General features: G+C 46.4%; 2 protein-coding genes across 2 annotated transcripts in view; both read left to right on the top strand.

Moving 5' to 3' along the window:
• The window catches only part of LOC116820780 (antigen WC1.1-like), a 309,052-nt gene that overhangs the window by 147,948 nt on the left and 141,180 nt on the right, over nt 1-19,924 (top strand).
• LOC116837054 (antigen WC1.1-like) overlaps nt 4,032-19,924 on the top strand; it is a 153,225-nt gene continuing 137,332 nt past the window's right edge. The window contains 1 exon segment of the mRNA XM_075069146.1: nt 4,032-4,290. Within this exon segment, the coding sequence (XP_074925247.1) occupies nt 4,080-4,290 (211 nt within the window). The 5' untranslated portion in view covers nt 4,032-4,079.

Here is a 19,924-nt window from a genome sequence, read left to right on the forward strand (position 1 = left end):
TCAGTTTGTGAATGTGCTGGTGCAGAATAGTCCCACAGCCCCCACAGAGTAACTGCTAGCATTGAACATGAGCAAAAATCCCTTCCTGTTCCCCACTCCCTTCCCTGTCGTTGCCATTAACACTGGTCACTGCGCCATCTCAACACTCACCTTCCCTCGTGCTCAGGCTGCCTGGGAGGCAGGTTAGTGAACGGCACCGAGTGCTCCGGGAGAGTGGAGATCCGACATGGAGACACATGGGGAAGCCTCTGTGCCTCCCACTGGGATTTGCAAGATGCCAACGTCCTCTGCCGTCAGCTGAACTGTGGATATGCCGAGTCGATCCAGGGAGGAGCCCATTTCGGGGAAGGGAGCGGAACCATATGGAGCGACGGTTTTCATTGTGAAGGGACTGAATCCTGCCTGTGGAATTGTTCTCGCATGGCCCTGGGCAAACCAGCCTGCTCCCCTAGAGACACAGCCAGGGTTATTTGCTCAGGTAAGTTTATTATAGACATGTATATGTTAGTTACAGTGCAGTGTACTGCCCAGATTAGGATCTTCACAAGTAGTCCCATTGACTACTGTGCTTGAGGTAAGTAGGAGTATTGGAATGTTGCTCTCTTTGTTTAAGTTCCCCTGATCAGAGGCTTCTCCGGGTGCAATGAGGGGTGGCAAGATGGATCCCAGCACTACGCTAGAGTGAACCAGAGAGAATGGCTCTGTACTATAAACCTGAGGATTGTGATTCATAGATTCTCTCAGTCCCAGAAAGGCTGACTCAGCAGTTCATCAAGTTGAAGTTGGTGTAGCAGAAACAACCTATACACAGAGATCTCATCCAAGCTGTGGGGCCATTACAATCCCATTTCACTATCGAAAAGTAGGTGTTTGCCCTGGTGTTCCTGGCCAAAATGCCATCCCCCCTTGTCCATGCCAGATTGTGTGCTAGTGGGCTGCAGTCCTCAGCTGCAGAGTTTGCTCAGTGGGTGTGTATGTTTATAGATCATTAATACCCCACCACACTTCATAGAAATAGTCACTACTTTGCAAAAGATCCCAGTTTTCAGGAAAGTGTCCAGATGGCTCCAGAGCTTGGCACCTGAGGCAGCTGGGAACTTTCACAAAGATCCTGCTCTTAGTGAGAGCAGCTGGTGCTTTGATGAAGATCCTCCTCTACAATGCAAAACAAATACTGCAAGGGTCCTTTTTCCTGCATTCTTCTCCACAATCTTCAAAGGCTTCCTCATGCCGCACCAGAAAACTTCAATAGCTGATAGATGGCAAGTTATCTACTGTCTATCCATAGTGGCTTACGCCCAGGTGTTTACAGCTGTTTCGCTGTTGCTCTATTCAGCATGGCAATGCCTAACTGGTTTAAGAGCCTACATTTGATTTTCAGTAACGTTTGAGGCATTTAGCAGCTTTCATCAATGAGATCAATAGGATTCACATCCCTGAATGGCATAACTATGCCAACCTCACCCCCAGTATAGACAACAATAGAAGAATACTTCCATTGATCTAGCTACCACCACTCGGAAAGGTGGATTATCTACAGCAATAGTAAAACCCCTTCTGCCACTGGAGTGCCCCTAGTGTAGACATGGCCTTAGTAAAACAAACATTTAATGCTCACAGAAAATTTTTTAAAAAGAATTTGGAATACTATGAGTAACTTTTAAACAAAAGCTATTAGACAGTGAATCCACAGGTTCTCCTTATACAGACTTTCCCCCTTTTGTTTCGGTTACAATTTAACATGTTCTATGCTTCAGGACACGCATCAAAACACATTCCCCGCTGATCTTTTCTTAGAGATGATTTCTCAGTCTTTGCAGTGTGGCTGTAACATGTAGTGTGTCTTCAGAGCTTGAGAAATGGCAGTACTTCAGTCGTTTCAAACACTTCGGAACTTGGTGAGCAATGAAACAACCGGGGATCTTGGCAGCTAGCAGTGTTCCAGCCCTAGGCTTGGGTTAAGAGTTGACTGGGTCTCTCATTTGCTGTTGCAACAGAAATCTGTAGCCTGTATTCAAAGTGGAGTCAGAATTAGAAGCAGCCTCTTCAATGTCTGTTCCCTGGATCTCTGTAAGGCTCTCATTCCATAGAACACTGTCTTTTCCCCATAAACCCAGCTAGTCAGGCAAGAATTCACAAATCCTCATCTCACTAAGTGTTTCCCCATTCTCTCTCTTTAACTGAGACAGAGTCCCAGTTTAGAGCAGTCAGCTGACAGTGAAATGTAAATTCCATAGTCTCTGTGGTCTCCACAGTAACAAATGCTGCCCCCAACTCTCCCTCTAGGTCCATAGAACACACCATGGTACACTAAATATTATGCCAGTGGAGGACTTCCCTAGCAGATAAAGCTGGCATAGCACTGCCCTGTATCTACAGAGGTATAGAGGCTGGGACCAGTCCTCACAGCAGACACATCTCTCAGTGCTGCATCTATCAGCCACTGAGTCCACAGGGCTCTCTTCAACATGGAATACATTATAAAGCTGGGTTGACCCAGCTACATCACTCAGAGGTATGAAAAATCCTCACCCCTGACTGACATAGTTAACCCAACCTCTTCCCCAGTGTAGACAGCACTAAGTAAACAGAAGAATTCTTCTGTCAAGCTTGCTACCACCTCTCAGGGAGGTGGATGAACTACAGCAATGGGAGAACCCCTCTGGTCGGCATAGATAGGGTCTACACTAAAGGGCTACAGAGGTGCAGCTGCAGCGTTGCAGCTGTGCCATTGTAGCCTTTCAAGTGTGTAAAAGCCCTTCAACTCCTATATTTATAACCTTCCCCCCTCCCTTGCACTCTTGTTCAGCCCTCAGAGGGTGACTAGGGTGTGACCTGCCAGGTGGGTTGCCCGTAATGTAACAGAGGCTCAGAGTATCCAGCTAAAATCTATGTCCCCTCCCCACTGCATCTTTTGCTACCTATCAGAGAGATAAAGTCAACAGCTGCAGTACAAGGAATGTGGATCATACTGACACAGAGATTCTGTGCGGGAAGTAAGGGGAGATTACACTGGGCCCAGTTCTTACTAACCCTAAGGGCTCATTTACATTTGCTCAGAGTACAGGAGCCTTAATGTGAGAATGAGACCATACATAACTTTAATAAAAAACAGAGTAGTTGAATCTCTGTCTTAAGTATGGAGTCGCTACTGTCCTCTATACATATATTCTTATAACTGCTTAGATATTTAGGAAGATTTGACAGGTTTACAGATAATATTTTGTAAGCATTTGTCTCCTTTGAAATGTAAGGTGCCATATACATTGTATAAATCTTTATTGCCCAGAGGTCACTCACCCCTCCAAGCATCATCTCCAGCCAAGCCAACAACCAGAGTCCATGAGAAAGGTAACTCAAGTGTCCACAGTTGCAGAGCTGGACTAGAAAAATCCTGCTGTGATAGCTCATTATGAGTCTGGAGCTGGAGTGGTGATCACAGGTCACCAATTACATTGAACAGGGACAAACAGGACAGGGTTTTCTTTAAAGGAGCCATGCGTCCTGGCAGTCTGGATCTGGGAATTGCAGAAGGGAAGTGGGGCTCTTGGTGAGCTTATTGCAGGCCAATACCTAGACTCCTGTTGTAAACCACAGCTATCTCACAGTGCTGCTGCTACCAGTGTGTTGAGTGATCACTGAGTGCTTTTGCACAGAGCATTTTGGTAACCAGGGGCCTGATCTTCCAGGTGTTCCTGAGCACTCTCCACTCACATTGACTCCTTAGGGAGGAGAGAGCTCCACATCATGCAAACTCTGATCTCAGAGCTGGGGAATTCTTTCCCTTCATCGCCTCCTGCATTTCTGAGTAGACAGACAAATGAAACCCTTGAGAGAGGTTGTTCCATGTATCACTGCACAGCAGTGCACTTGGCACAGAAACCTGTGCTTCATATCACACCTGTGTGTTATATCTAATGCAGTACCAGCAGGGAGTGTTATTCAGCTTATTTTGTGTCTCTGTGAGCCCAGGTCGTTCTGAGGCGCTCAGACTGTTGTATGGAGAGAGCCAATGCAAAGGGACAGTCGAAATTTCCCTCCATGGTGTGTGGAGCAGAGTCCTGGATGATCAGTGAGACATGAACGATGCCAGCGTGGTGTGCAGGCAGCTCCAGTGCGGAGTCGCTGAGAAAGCTTATAACCCTCCTAAGTCTGAGCAAGGAACAGGACCTGTGGGGCTGAGAAGGGTCCAGTGTGCAGGAAATGAGACTCGTCTGACTCTCTGTGACAACTCCACATCTGAGACAGCCCAGGCAGGAATTGCTGAGGATGTCGGTGTCATTTGCTCAGGTGACTTAGTGTGAAAATCTTATAAATATCCTGTCCTGGTTCAACGGGAACATGACAAACCCTAGGGCCTGCCTCCACCCCACCTTGTGCTGAGGTCTCAGCAGTCCTTGAAATGATGTGGATCTGAGGTTCAAACTGTGACCCATTTATAGTTAAAATATATTATATACAGAATAAAGCATAGCCATGTTGTAGGGTTAATGCACTATAGCAACTTCTTTCTCTCTTAATTTTATGTATATAGCTGTTCAAAAAAATCATCAAAACTTTTTTCTCATGAAAAATCTTCACAATAAGATTACAGATTTTCACAGAAAGTCTGTTTTCATTGAAAACGTTCAGATTTTGTTGAAAAACTTGGGCTGTCGATTTACCACAGTTAATTCACATGTTTAACTTGAAAAATTAATTGAGATTAAAAAAATAATCATGATTAATTGGAGTTTTAATCACACTGTTCAACAATAGAATACCAATTGAAATTTATTAAATATTTGTGGATGTTTTTCTAGATTTTAAAATATATTTATTTAAATTACAACACAGAATAGAAAATATACAGTACTCGCTTTATATTATTATTTTTTTACAAATATGTGCACTCTAAAAATAATAAACAAAAGAAACAGTATTTTTCAGTTCACCTCATCCAATTACTATAGTGCAAACTCTTTATCGTTAAAGTGCATCTTACAAATATAGATTTTTTTGTTACATAATTGCACTCAAAAGCAAAACAATGTAAAACTTTAGAGCCAACAAGTCCACTCAGTCCTACTTTTTGTTCAGCCAATCACTAAAAGAAACAAGTTTGTTTACATTTACAGGAGATAATGCTGCCCGCTTCTTATTTCTAATGTCACCTGAAAGTGAGAACAGGAGTTTGCATGGCACTTTTGTATCCAGCATTGCAAAGTATTTACATGCTAGATACGCTAAACATTCATATGCCCATTCATGCTTCGGTCACCATTCCAGAGGACATGCTTCCAGGCTGATGACGCTCATTAAAAAAAGAATGTGTTAATTAAATTTGTGACTCAACTCCTTGCTTTGTGAGAATTGTGATGTCTCCTGTCTGTTTTGCCTGCATTCTGCCCACCATATCTCATGTTTATAACACCTGCAGTTTCACATACCCAACACCTATTGTTCATTTAAAAAAACTATAGTCATCACAAGATAGACAAATCAAAGAAGGTCACAAAAATGTGAAGATTTCTAAAGAAAGCTGTAGCAACTCGACCCAAGATTTAACAATCTGACAGTGTCTTCAAAAATCTAAGAGGGACAAGTTGAACTTACAAATGTAGATTATTACAAAAAAACCTGCATTCAAAAATAAAAACAATGTAAAACTTCTAGAGGCCTACAAGTCACTCAGTTCCTACTTTTTTCTTGTTCGCCAGTTGTCAGGCAAACAGGTGTTTACATTTGCAGAGATAATGCTGCCAGCTTCTATTCACAAATGTCACCTAAAGTGAGAACAGCATTTCAGATTGCACTGTTTGTATCAGCTCGCAAGATATTTAATGTCTCAGAGCGTCTGAAGATTCATAATGTCTCTTCATGCTTCACCCACCATTCCAGGGGACATGAGTCAAGACGTGATGACAGGTTATGCTCAATAAATGGTCCAAGGATGGAGACCAATGCATGTTCATTATTCATTAAATCTGAGTCAGATGCCAAACCAGCAGAAAGGTTGTTTTTCATTTTTGGTGGTTTACAGTTCAACTTTCATGATGAAGAGATTGCAACTAAGTACTTTTATTAGGATGAATTGAAAATACTATTTCTTGCATTTTTACAGTTCAAATATTTGGAATAAAAAATAAACATAAAGTGAGCAGTGTACCATTTCTCTCTGTTTGTAATTGAAATCAATATATTTGATGTAGAAAATCCAAAATATTAAACTAAAGATATTCTGTTATTGTTAACATCACATGATTAATCACATTAATTTTAAAATTGCTTGAAACAGCCCTATGAAAATCCTAATTTATTTGCAGAACATAAAAATAATTCATGGTCATTCATATTTTGTAGTTTGAAAAAGGATGAACTTGCCAAGCAACTCCTAATGATCTATAGTGGACTTCTTCATTTTAAATCTAAAAACGTGCTGTCTTGAATCTAGAAAAACATAGTAAGAAAGGAATCATATACAGCCCTGTCTGGATAAGAAGTGCAATGGGATAGTTTGCTCGGGGTAGATCCCAAGGGACTTGGTGTTGCAAGGCCTAAACGCCAGGTGTCGTGCAACCATTTAGGTGGACTAGCGGTTGCTAGGGCACCGGATTTGGGGGCGCCAAAAGCGGCCCCATTTTTTATTTGAATTTTGAGAGCCGCTGATCGCTAGGCAGAGAAGGGTGTTGAGCTGGAGCGGCAGACCGCAGTGCCGGAGGGTTTCCCCTGGGTCTGTAATACGCACCGCTGGGAGCCTCAAGACCCACAGGGCTCACTGCCAGGGAAACCCCGTGGCTGCGGCGCCCTCTGACCCTGGGTCAGGGCGCCGCTGCGGCAGACGGCAGCCCAGGGTGTCCCCTGGGTCAGGGCGCCGCCGGAGGGGTGGCAGGCAGCTCCCGTGGAGCTGCCACAGTGGTGCCTGAGGGCGGTCCGCTGGTCCCCGGCTCAGATGGAGCTGCCGCAGTCGTCCCTGCGGATGGTCGGCTGCTCTGGCGGCTCCGGTGGACTGCCCGCAGGCACACCGGACCCTCTGCAGGCACCACTGCAGCAGCTCCACCGGAGCCGCGGGACCAGCGCGCGGGGCGGTGAAAGTGCCGTCCGCCTAGGGCGCTCAAAACGCTAGCGCCGGTCCTGCCTAACGCCTAGGTGCCATGCCATCCAATGGAATCCTCAGCCCAGAGTCACATGCCCAGCTCCCCATTCGATGCATGGAGAGATTTAGGCACCGGAAGCCAGAAAGATGAACAGAGAACCACTTAAACTTGCCAGCAGTGTAATACCAAGGAAGGGAGTAGGGCCTAGGTCAAGAGTGGGCAAACTATGGCCACAGGACCACATCTGGCCTCCAGATGTTTTAATCCAGCTATCGAGCACCAGCTGGAGAGTGGGATCTGGGGCTTGCCATGTGCCGGCACTCCAGCTGGGGAGTGGGGCCAAGGGCTTGCTCCACTCCATGCGGCTGCCGGAAGTAGCAGCATGTCCCACCTCTGGCTCCTACATGTAGGGGAAGACAAGGGGCTCCACACGATGCTCCCACTCCAAGCGCTGCCCCCCGGTCTCTCACTGGCCGGGAACTGTGGCATATGGGAGCTGAAGCAGTAGCACCTGCGAACAGGGCAGCGTGCAGAGCTGCCTGGCTGTGCCTCTGAGTAGGAGGTGGAGAGGGGACATGATGCTGCTTCTGGAAGCTACTTGAGGTAAGCGCTGCCGGAGTGTGCACCGCTTACCCCCTTCTGTGCCATAACCCCCTGTCCCAGCCCTGATCCCCCTCCCATCCTCCAAACCCTGCGGTTCAGTCCAGAGCACCCTCCTGCACCCTAAACTCCTCATTTCTAGCCACACACCAGAGCCTACATCCCCAGCCAGAGCCCTCACTCCTCTTGGATCCCAACCTCCAATTTTCTGAGCATTAATGGCCCATCATACAATTTCCATACCAGATATGGTCCTCGGGCAAAAACATTTGCCTACTCCTTTCCTAGATACACAAAGTTATTTAGATTCCAAACTGCCATTGACCTAAACTTCAGGCCCCTGACACACAGTCAGAGGTAAGCAGCTATCTCTACTCAGGGATCTCAGTCATGAACCCACGCCTGGAGCTAGGCATGTAAGCCAGGTCAGCTCTCTCATCTCCCCATTTTACCCATAACCCAGTGTTTAAAGCACTCAACTGGGACATGGGAAATCTACATTCAGTCCATGTTCTGCCTGATTTGGAGGAGGGACGTCAACACAGGTGAGTGCTGTAGTAACTATAGAGTATAGGGCAGGATTTCCCAAACTTGGTGCGCGGCTTGTTCAGAGGAAACCTCTGGAGGTTTGTTTACATGAGCGTCCGCAGGTACGGTTGCTCACAGGTCCCAGTGGCTGTGGTTCACCATTCCCAGCTAATGGGAGCTGTGGGAAGCGGCGCAGGCTGGGCTACTGCTTCCACTGAGAGCTGTGAGCAGCCATACGTTTGGTGGATGCTTAGGTAAACAAAAAATCTCGCAGCCACCAGGGGATTACCCTGAACAAGCCATGAACCAAGTTTTGGAACCCCGGTATAGGGTCACTCAGCTGGAAATGTTCCACTTTGTACAAATAATCAGTCACTGAATCAGAAAAAAAGCTACAGATTGATTCTAGCTGGTGGCCAGGTCACTCGCCTGGGATGTAGGAGAGTCAAGTCGCTGCTTCAATAAATATGTAATGATTTATACATTATGTATTTATAAAGAGGCAGTTAGGTATCTAGCTACGTTTGTGGATCTAACCCTCTGTCCCTTATGTGACATTATTAAGTCCTAATCTTATAACTGTGCAATTTCCCTTCATTTAAAGGAAAACAAACCAAAAAAATAGGAATCTGGGATTTTTTCATTGTTTTTGGTTGTACATGACTATTGTACAGTATAATTCTATTGTTCTTTTTGCTGGTATATTATTTACATTAAGGTTCCACCGTAAAAGTAAACAAGTAACAGATATTTTAACTATTTCCCTATGTCATGCACTGCATGTTACTGCACTGATATCATTTTTCATGCCCATTGCAACTGCAGGGTAACTAAGGGACATTAACAACCCATTTATGTTCCCATTGTATCAGTGGGAGCTTCACAGTTGATTTCAGCAGGGTAGAATTAGGCTCTAAGTGTCTGGGACTTTATTGTAAACACATGGATCCAATTTGCCTTTCATTCCCTTTATTTGGGGATCTCTGTCTTCTCATTCAGTTCTTCTTCTTTGTTAGAATCCAGACAGCCTAGAGATACAGGATCTTTCTTTGAATCCATATTTATATATTTTTCTCACAGAAAACAAGTGACAGCCTACCCATGTGGGCTTTTCCTTTGATGACAGGGAGTGAGGAATGCACTTTAATTTTTTACTTCTGACCTTATGCATAATGGCCATTTGCTTTGAAATTAGCATTTTCTGTTAAAGTCCTTAAATCCTTTATCTGATGTGTTATTTAGCTACAAGTGTATTTACCATGTGCATTATGACAGGAACAGATGAGTGAAAACAATACCAGTAACATTCCACTAGTTTTCATAAAGTTTAAACATCTGAATACACCTTTATACATCTAGCCATTACTTTGATCTACATGAGTGAACTGATCTCAGTACACTCTAGCATGACCTGGTCAGCCAGTGCCACACTCTCCCCATTCTGTAACAACTGAAAAGAACATTTGGATTTGAGTAAATTAATTGCCTAATAATTCCTTGAACACCTTGATGCTTATCATTTAAGAGTTGTTTGAAAATTTTTAAGATTTTGAGTAAGGGCTGAATCTGCCAACCCTTTGTCTCACAAACAGCTCTGACCCATGTGATAAGTCCCCTACGGATTGCTCTGATGAGTAAGGAATTCAGAATTAGGCCCTTATACTAACATGCTGTTTATCAATACTGCTCTGTAAAAAGTATTCCTTGTTTCCTTACTCAGCTTCTCTTCTTTTCTGTTTCTTGTTAAAGACAGACTTTTGCAAGCATTTCAATATCATCTTTGATTTGCATGGAAGCTGTTTAGTTATCATTATATTGTATATTAAAAGCTGGGATCTATCCCTGCAGGAAGCAGGAGGATCAGACTGGTAAATGGGACAGGTCGCTGTGCCGGTAGAGTGGAGATTTATTACAATGGCAGCTGGGGGACAGTCTGTGATGATTTCTGGGATCTGTCAGACTCCAATGTCGTTTGCAAACAATGGGATGTGGACATGCATCAATGCAACTATCCTGCTCATTATGGGGAAGGATCCGGGAGCAGATCTGGCTGGATGATGTGAATGCTTCTGGGAATGAATCGGAACTTTGGGAGTGTCCTTCCAGAGCTGGGGTCAGCACAACTGCAGACACAAAGAGGACGCGGAGTTCTCTGCTCAGGTCCTAGTTCAGGAATGCCCTTGGTGAGCCTGGTTACCAGAGGATTTAACTGAGAGGGGGCATGACAATTGAGGAGAGGAACTCTAGAATGATAGAGCCTTTATCGGCGCGTTCAATTTCTATAGGGATATATCGCGTCTACAATCCAGATTCCGAATGCCTGGACGGTCACCTTTTTTTCCAGAGCTCTGCCAACGGCCATTCCTGAACTCGATTTTGGGCAAAACAGCGGACATTTGGATCCCTTTCTGCCTGAGGCCAAGTGATCAGTGATCGTCACAGAGCAATTGACAGGAGCATAGGGGCAGTTATTGCGAAAGAAGTGGGATATGAACCAAGTGAAATTGCACAGTCTAAAATCGCTTTTACCCGTAGTGAGATGACAGTGAGGATAGAGTCCTCCTCACGTCCTCTTCTATAGGGTTCCCCATATACCTGGTTTTGCCCAGGACACGTCCTTTTTTTTTACGGGCATGGATCCCGAGTGGCAAAGGGCACCATTGCTCTTCCGAGTGATCATGAGGGCAGACTCATTGGACAAAGCAGGCTTTGTGGCTGGGCAGCTAGGCAGGTATTGGTGGATGGCAGGGGTCTTGTGGCCACCCTGTCCCACTGGAGGGAGGACAGAAGACAGGGGCTTTAGCTGCTGACATCCCCACACGGAGTGACAGGATGGGGCTGGTTGCCGGCCTGCACGTGGGTGAGGAAGGTAGAGGGAACCTCAGGCTGTCCCAACAATGGGGTGGGAGGTCAGGGTGGGCTCAGGCTGGCCCCACATGTGCGGTAGGGGGAGAGGAAGGGAGGCCTTGGGATTGGGCTCCTCCATGGGGTGTTCAGTTTCCCTTTTAAAGAAAATAGATCACTACTCTCTATACTCCTACTACTAGGGTCGTGATAGAAAGTCACCATTTCCCATACTGTTCCCACCCCAGGAGTATTGGAGATATTGCTGCATTTCTAGTAGTGTATTGGAAGGGCAGTCACTGCTGTACTGCAGGTATATGTGTGTGTAACTGCTGGAACTGGTGACTTTTCAGAGGTGACCATTGTATTTCTAATGGTCCTGTGGCATCCAGAAGAGTCTCCCATTCGTAGAGCGATGCTCTCTGACACTTGCTCCTGCAGAAATGGAAGCACAGGATTGTTAGGCAATCACGGATTTCCAATCTCACACATCGCCCAGTTCATGTTCAAGAATCAGACGATTTAAATTCCCTTTTTGTGCATTCCTTCTAGAATTCACAGATCTGAGCGGTGAGCGACAGTGACTGTGCTGGGCGCTACTGAGTTTTCTACAATGGGACGTGGGGCAAGTGTTTGCTCCAATGGGGATGTCTGGAGTCAACCCCAGCAATTGTCTGCAAACAGCTGTTTGAAACTGTGGGACAGAGGGCAGATTGCAAGAGACTTCTGAAATATGGAGCAGGTTCTGGTCCCACGTGGGCTGGACCATGTTGCATGCAGAGTGAGCAGCACAGCTCCCTCTGGCAGTGCCCATCAGGCATGTGGAAACAGCAGTCCTGTGATAACCGGCAGAAGAGACCCATATTCTTCAGTGAGTAAATTCTGAAACTCTCTGTGCGCATGCATGCTCACATCCGCTACGTGTTTAACTCATTGAAAGGGTGTGATAGAAATTGTGAATGTATTTACTTTTCAGTATAGAGAGTACTTACATTCGCAGCAGTGACAGACATATTTTCATTATCCATCATATGAAGAATTAGCCCCTGGAAGAGACAACAGGATCAAGTTATTTATACAAGCCGTGGTGTTACATCAGTACAGTCACCAAGCCCACCATGCCCATAAGCAGGAACTAGGGTCGAGCATGTGCTTCATGCTAACCGTCCCAGTTTTTGTGCAGGGTCCGGCTTTGCCAGCCCTTCCACTGCTGATCCGCCACTACGGTCCTTGCTACTGGCCCCACAACAGCAGGTTTCTGCTCCTGCCCAGCAGTGGTCCAGCCTCAGTCCCCTTACCCCGTATCCATTCCCCCCGAGTGCAACAGCCAGTCCCTGGCCCCAACTTAGAGGAGAAGGGGCACAAATGGTAAGGGGACAAGGTAATCGCATTTGAGGATGAGACGTTTTACTCTCAGCCTCCAACTGTAAAAAATTGTTCCAGCGACACTGTAAACTGCCTCCCATTAGTAGCAATTTCGGGAATCTCTGTGGCTATTGTGATACAGCATGGCAGAGGGGCAGCATAAAAGTGTAGCAGGGGGCCTTATTCCCTGCCAAGGGAGGAAGGTTTGCTTTAGATTAACTAGAAACAGCTGTGGCCAATTAGAGCACCTGACTTCAGTTAAGCACCTGACTCCAGTTAGAGCACCTGACTCCAATTAGAGCACCTCTCAGTTCACCTGACTCAGTTCTGGGATATAAAAACCCCTGCTTCAGTCAGACAGGGTGGTAGTTGAAGGAGAAAGGTTGGATGGAGCAGAGTGCAGATTGCAGAAGAGAAGAGTTTGTCCAGAGAGAAATAGAAGGTTTGGAGGAGTGCTGCGGTGGATTGGGAAGCCCAACAGAAACCCTAGGTAAGGGGCACCAGGCTTGTATAGAAGAGAGGCGAGAAGCCCTTCACAAGCTGACGGTATGAGAGGAAGTAACCCAGGGGAAGAAACCGCTAGTCAAGGTTCACCACAACCCCAGGGCCCTGGGTTGGGACCTGGAGTGTGATTAAGAACTGGTTCAGAGGCAAGCAATATCGCCCTGAACCTACCCCAGAGAAGAGAAAGCGCGAGACCCAGAGAACAGTACCGGCAATTTGCCACACTACCCCAGAGAAGAGAAAGCGCGAGACCCAGAGAACAGTACCGGCAATTTGCCACACTATACTTTTGGTATGAACAATCAGAGGTGGGCCCAAGGTCAGTGACCAGGACATGGATAGTCAAGCTGAATGGTTGAAGGAGGAGTTGTGCCCAGTGGTAGAGCACTGGTAGCCAGAAATTGGAGGCAAGGGTCAGAGCCGGAGGCCAGAGATGAAGGCAGAAGTCAGGAATCAGAGCTCAGTGTCAGGACCAGGTTACCTGGAGCAAGGCAAGGGGTAAGTCTGGAGTCAAGGCAAGAGCAGATCTGGGAACAAGACAGGAAAACAAGGTATCCTAGCTGTGGGAAGTGCTTTGAGCAGTTGCTGAATGGCGCTTGATTCAGGAGCTGGACTGCTGACCCTTCCCACCAATCAGACGGTTTCACCAATCAGGCAGGAGAATACAGGCCACTGTGCTTGTTAGGCTGCCTCGAGACTAGCTCTGCTGCAGCCCCTGCTTCCTGACCCCCAGGATGTGAAATCTGGGTCAGGATCAGAATTCTCAAAAAGTGTGTCTGTGTCTGTGCATGTAAGTGAGAGTTTGTTTCAGATCTAAAGTCCTATTTCGGTCTCAATTCTAATACCACCATTTCTTGTCTCTGAATCCCCGCAATAATGTAGGTGAGTTTCAGCTGATAAATTTGTTTACCTTCAAACAGGGCCAGAAGCAGCTGTACACAGGGTGGATGGAACAGACTCAGATAACCCCAAACACACACACCAGCAGGGGGCTGCATAAAGATTTCAACAGCCAGAGAATCCGCTGAGTAATAAATCCGTTAGCTCTGAAACAAACTAGATTTTAGATTTAAGTTTATAAAATTGCAGAAATTTAGGGGTTTAATATACAGATAAACCCTACTCTCTCCTACACCATACACTGTTCTGGGTACATTAAGTTCATCATTTTCTCTCCATAGGAAAAAAAGAGAAACCATCTCAGACCCTGTTTGCTGAGTGTCCAAACTCTACAAGCTGCACAGGTATCTCTGCTTCCCTGTGTCTCATTCTTGGTCTCTAAGGAATTTCCCCAGCTGTCCTAGTAACATGTGAGGTTTCTGCATTTCCAGACCAGGAAAAGTTACGCGTCATGAGAGGAGAGGACGGATGCTCGGGGAGAGTGGAGGTTTGGTATCGTGGCTCCTGGGGAACAGTTTGTGATGACTCCTGGGACATGGCAGATGCCAAAGTTGTGTGTAAACAACTGGGCTGTGGATCTGCTGTACCAGTCCCAGGCGAGGCTGCATTCGGTGAGGGGACTGGTCCCATCTGGGTAGAATCGTTGAATTGCAGAGGGACAGAGTCATCTCTCTGGGACTGTCCTGCCAAGCCCTGGGGTGAGAGCAATTGTGATCATAAAGAAGATGTTGGAGTGAATTGCTCAGGTGAGTGACAGGAGATGTTTCTGCTACATGCTGTAATTTTCTGGAGGGAAGATAGGTTTAATTGCCTGCCCCCCACCCCCTTGGTCACAGACCAGTTTCTCCCATCTCCTGTGTGCAAGAGCATCATGGATGCTGTGAGGTGGAACCTTTGAGGGGTCAGAATGGCGCAGACATCAGCACACATAGCTCCTGCATCCATCACAGACCCCAGTGTGCTGGTTTGTCACTAGTCAGCACAGGGGGATGTGAGCCCTAAATCACTAACACACAGACCCTGTGCTGCTCTGAGGGAGTTTGTATAAGTGACGTCTGGTGATCCGCAGGGACTCTGAGGGACGCTATACAGTGACAAATATGTCACTTCCCCCTCGCTCCAGATTCCAACTCTTCTCCCTTTCTCTTTGCAGGTGTGATGGAGACGACAGCATCACTGAATAGAACAGGTAAAACATCCTCTGCTCCCATCAAGAGTTAAATTTCCCTAGTGCTGGATCACAGAGGATGAGCTGCAAGCTGCAGCCTAAGGGAGAAGCTCCTTTCCATGTGTAAGCAGGGGAATGGTCCCGCTATTGTGGGCAACTTTCTTGGCTTATACAGTACCCCGGTGAAATGGGCTAATGAAGGAATCTGAGTTCTCGGGGGGGGGGGGGGGGGTCTGTCCCATGTTGGTTGGGAGGGAGGGTGGGTGGGGAATCCTGGATGTCGCTCCACTCCTCTTTACAGAGCCTGCCTGACCTCATGGCTCCCCTCACTCTCCTTTGTGGCAGTAGATGTCCTAAACTCCAACAAGGTTGGGCAGGATGGACCTCCACCTGTGGTGGTCACTTAGAGGCAGGCTAAGGTGTCACACTACTCCCAGGGGCCTCTCTGTACACTGGGAAGCTTCCTGACCACTGATCAAATTCTCCCCAAGTTCAAGCAAATGCAATTATTTAAACAGCAATCATTTTAAAAAAAAAAAAAGGAAAATGGGAAAAGGTTAAAGGAAAAACACGTCACCTCGCTCTGTGGCACAGGGAGCATCACAAACAGATGTCTATGGAGTGTCAGGCGAAGTTCACAGTCTGTTCTCACACGTCCCAGCTCCTTTCTCTCAGGCCCTGGCTGTGCTGAGGGATGCAGCGGTCAAGACACTTCGTCCCTCTAATTGGGCCAACATGCATTCCCTCATGTGCTTTTAAGTGGCAGAACCTTCTTCCCAGCATTGCACGGCTCCTGCCGCTGTTGGGTTACGATCCCCCTCCATCATCTGGCATTGCAAGGCCTCTTGGTGGAGGCGTCTTTCCTGTGCTGCGGCTGCTGCCGGGCGTCAGAGGCCCTTGCTCTCCTCAGCTGCTCATCACGCCTGGCTCTGGTATTGGCTCCAAGCCCCCAGTTCCAGGCTCCACTCTGCCTCAGCGACTGCTGCTGCTTACTACCTGCCTCCAGATCCGTGGCTGTCTCTTTTTGTTTTTTCTGACCTCTCTGGATCTGGTTTGATTATAGCTGTCCATCCCAGCAACAGGGTCTCCCTGTGGCTGATCTCTGTGACTCTGCTCGGCTGGGGCTGCTTCTCTGGTTCTCTCTCGTGACTGCGCGGCTCTGCTTCCCAGCTTAACTCTGGCCCTGTACTCTCACGTTACTCAGCCCCACTTCTCTTCCAGGCAATTCCAGCTTACAGGGAGGAGCTGGATACTAAACCTTGGCCTCTGACTCCTGATTAGCTTGCCCGCATCCTGTCAGTAGTGGGCTGACTTGAGCACTGGGTCTCTCCCCATTGTTCCTGGGACTGTCAGCCTCAGGTCCGTGAATTTTCCATCGAACCTTTCCCCTCCTTCTGTACTGGAGTAGCTACGCCTGAAAAGCCCCACTGAGTTTTAGTAGGGGCCAACAATCCCCTTACACAAGGGTCTGTCGAAATCTAGGGGCGCAATGACACCTGGTGGGAGCATGCAGGCCGTGCTGAGCAGTGATTGATTCCTGTCTGCTGGTTCCAGCCTGATCAGGGCAAGGCCCATCTGATTTAAAAACAGCAGCCAGTGAGCTGAGACCCTTGACTGTGTCCGCAGCCTGTTACGACTTTCTGTCCTGGCGTGCAATGAGTGACTGGGGAGAGCTCCCTGTCCCCTCCCCCCCTACACGCAATGCTCACAGGATAATCTCTCTCTGTTGCATTGTTCATTTCTATGCAAAGCTCCCCTCGCGCCAGCCTCAGACTGACAGTGGGAGAGTCACGGGTGCCTGTGGTCATACTGCATTATCCTGGGCTGCCCTGCTCTGCCTGGTCTTAATCATTCTGGGTGCACAGGGTGCGAAGTGCCAGGGCACAGTACAGAGGTGGTGTTTTCATTGGCTGTTCACTGTGGGTGAAATGTCTTGAATGAGGAGGGAGCTCGTGCTAAGGGGGCTGGTGGCATTGGATGAGTGTAATGGAAGGTTAAAAGTTGTATTATACCCTGTTCAGCCATGAAGTGGGCGTTGCATGTAACAACTTACTGTTAGCTAACCTCAGCGTGCGCCTGAGCAGAGGCATTAAGGGATCTTATTGTGGGAGACATATGGTGAGTTATTTCTCTGGAAAAGAAGCTCTGTAGCGCAGTTCTTATCTGGTACAGGAGCTTGACTTGCTGAATAGCAGCCCCTGCCACCTACCATGTACAAGAGTGTATGTGAATGGTGCCCAAAGTTAAGCAGTGCCAGAGGCGAAAGAAAACAGAGAGGAGAGACAACAGAAGTTGCAGGCAGAAGAAGGAGCAATGAAGGTTTGCAGACAGGAAAAAAAAAGCAACACAGGTTGGCAGGATTTCATCAACATCTCCCTCTTCATGTTGCTCAGAGAACTTCAGCTTTCACAGACCTTCAGCAAATTGACAGACTAGAAGCAGCATTTTGGCAAGGATTTGTCAAATTTGCTATAAAATTCCATAAGGAAACCTGAAGTATATGGTGTTTAGTTCATTGCTATTTTGCGAAGCAAACAGACATTTCTTTAAATCCTTTGATTTTTCCTGAGGACAGTCACAAAGGATGGATATGGAAGGGTTGCTGGCTATGTTTGATGGCATACTGCATAGACTGGAAGCCCAAAGTTACAGAACCTGACAGTAACCATACACATCTCATTTGGAACTGGAGGTACGCAACCAGGTCAGCACAGCAGGAGACTTCCACCTCCCGCCTCAAAATAAACTCCCAAAAAAAGCAAATACAGTACAATATGTCTTAAACTGTAAACAACCTAAAACAATTAAAGAGAAAGATTAAAAACATTCTTAGAGCTAAAATAAGGGAAACTGCTTTTCTGTGTTTGTGTCATTTAAATTAAGATGGGTTAAAAGCAGCATTTTTTCTTCTGAATAGTAAAGTTTTCAAAGCTGTATTAAGTCAATGTTTCAGTTGTAAACTTTTTGAAGAACCAAGCTTAAATTTTGTTCCGAATTATGAATATTTAGATCATCAGGGGGGTAGCTGCCTTTGTCTGATCTGTAAAAAACGACAAAGTCCTAGTGTCACCTTGTATCCTCCAATAAGTCTGTTAGTCTAAGCTTTCGTGGTAAATACTCACTTCATCAGTGCATGTAGTGGAAATTTCCAGAGGAGCGATAAATATTCAGACAAGAATCAGTCTAGAGATAACAAGGTTGTTCAGATCAGGGGATGAAGGCCCTCTCTTACTAGTTAGTGTGGAACACCAAGGGAGGAGAAACGTGCCAAATGGCTGGAAGCAGATCTCTGCAAAAAGGAACCTAGGAGGTTACAGTGGAGTGAGAGGCTAAAATCTAAGTCAACGGTGTTTGCCTTTGTGCCAAAGCTAACCGCATTTGGGCTGGTGTATAGTCAGGCATTGTCAGCAGATCGAGGGACGTGATCATTCCCCCTCTATTTCCGACATTGGTGAGGCCTATCTGGAGTACTGTGTCCAGTGTTGGGCCCACACTACAAGAAAGAATGTGGAAAAATTTGGAAGAGTCTAGCGGAGGAGCAACACAAATGATTAGGAGGCTGGAGTACTACTTAGGAGGAGAGGCTGAGGAACTGGGATTGTTTAGTCTGCAGAAGAGAAGAATGAAAGGGGATTTGATAGCTGCTTTCAACCTACCTGAAAGGGGGTTCCCAAGAGGATGAGATCTAGACTCGTTCTCAGTGGTACCCTGATGACAGAACAAGGAGTAATGGTCTCAAGTTGAAGTGAGGGAGGTTTAAGTTGAATATTAGGAAAAACTTTTTCACTAGGAGGGTGGTGAAGCACTGGAATGGGTTACCTAGGGAGGTGGTGGAATCTCCTTCTTTAGATGTTTTTAAGGTCAGGCTCGACAAAGCCCTGGCTGGGATGATTTAGTTGGCAATTGATCCTGCTTTGAGCAGGGGGTTGGACTAGATGACCTCCTGAGGTCCCTTCCAACTCTGATATTCTATGATTCTATCATTCTATGATCCTAGATGGCTAGCCGTTCACAGTCTAATCCTGAGCTGATGGTGTCAAATTTGCAAAATTGTTTCTGGGATCTATTATATGTGATGATACAGAGCCTGTCTGGAGAGTGAAACTGATCATTCAGAGAAACACTATTGACTTTGAAATTAACTTAGGAGCCAATGTAACAGTCATCTCAGACGTGCCTTACAATCCTTCAGCCCCTTCTAGAGCTGAAGTCACCTGACACAGCTCTGACTAGCACTGGAGGCATTCTGAATTGCATGGGACAGTTCACCACAGAAATATCTTTAAAAGACAAAAACTTCTCATTGAGTGCATAGGATCAAAGGATCAAAGGCCAACAGCGTTCTCCACCTCAGTGTGGCAGCCATGATGGGTCTAATGAGAAAAGTGAAAGAACTTGACAGAAGGATATTTGAAAGGAGACCCAGTACAAATAAACTCAAGATAAAATGCTGGAGCATACAGTGTACCTCAGAAAGAACAATCAGCAGAGCAAACTCTACAGATGGCAGATGCAAAACAAGAGGAAGAAAACTCAGAGATTCCAAACAGCCCTCGGGCTATCATCGCAACTGATGGAAAGCCAGATGACCAAGTTGTTACTTGTTTGAGTTAGGTAATTAGTAAACTAGTACCATTGACAGATGTTAGGGCTTTTTCCCTTTCCTCCTCTTGGTTCTTATCACACAAACAGAAAGCAGAAGACCATAATCCAAGAGCAGGTAATGCAATGTTTATTGGGGTTAATCAAGCAAGCATATCCATAGCTATGTACACCACAGAGATTTCCCTGTCCTTTTTCCGACCATCTTTTTCTTAGCAGGCTTAATTATACCTATAGTGCACGGCCTTGATCCCACCCCTTAGAATTTATGGTCATGTTCCATTTTGGAGGATTGTGAGTATGGGGACTTTGGTACCACCTCTTTTGTACCCTATAG

The sequence above is a fragment of the Chelonoidis abingdonii genome, chromosome 1 (assembly GCF_003597395.2).
Source record: "Chelonoidis abingdonii isolate Lonesome George chromosome 1, CheloAbing_2.0, whole genome shotgun sequence".
NCBI classification, from domain to species: Eukaryota; Metazoa; Chordata; order Testudines; family Testudinidae; genus Chelonoidis; species Chelonoidis abingdonii.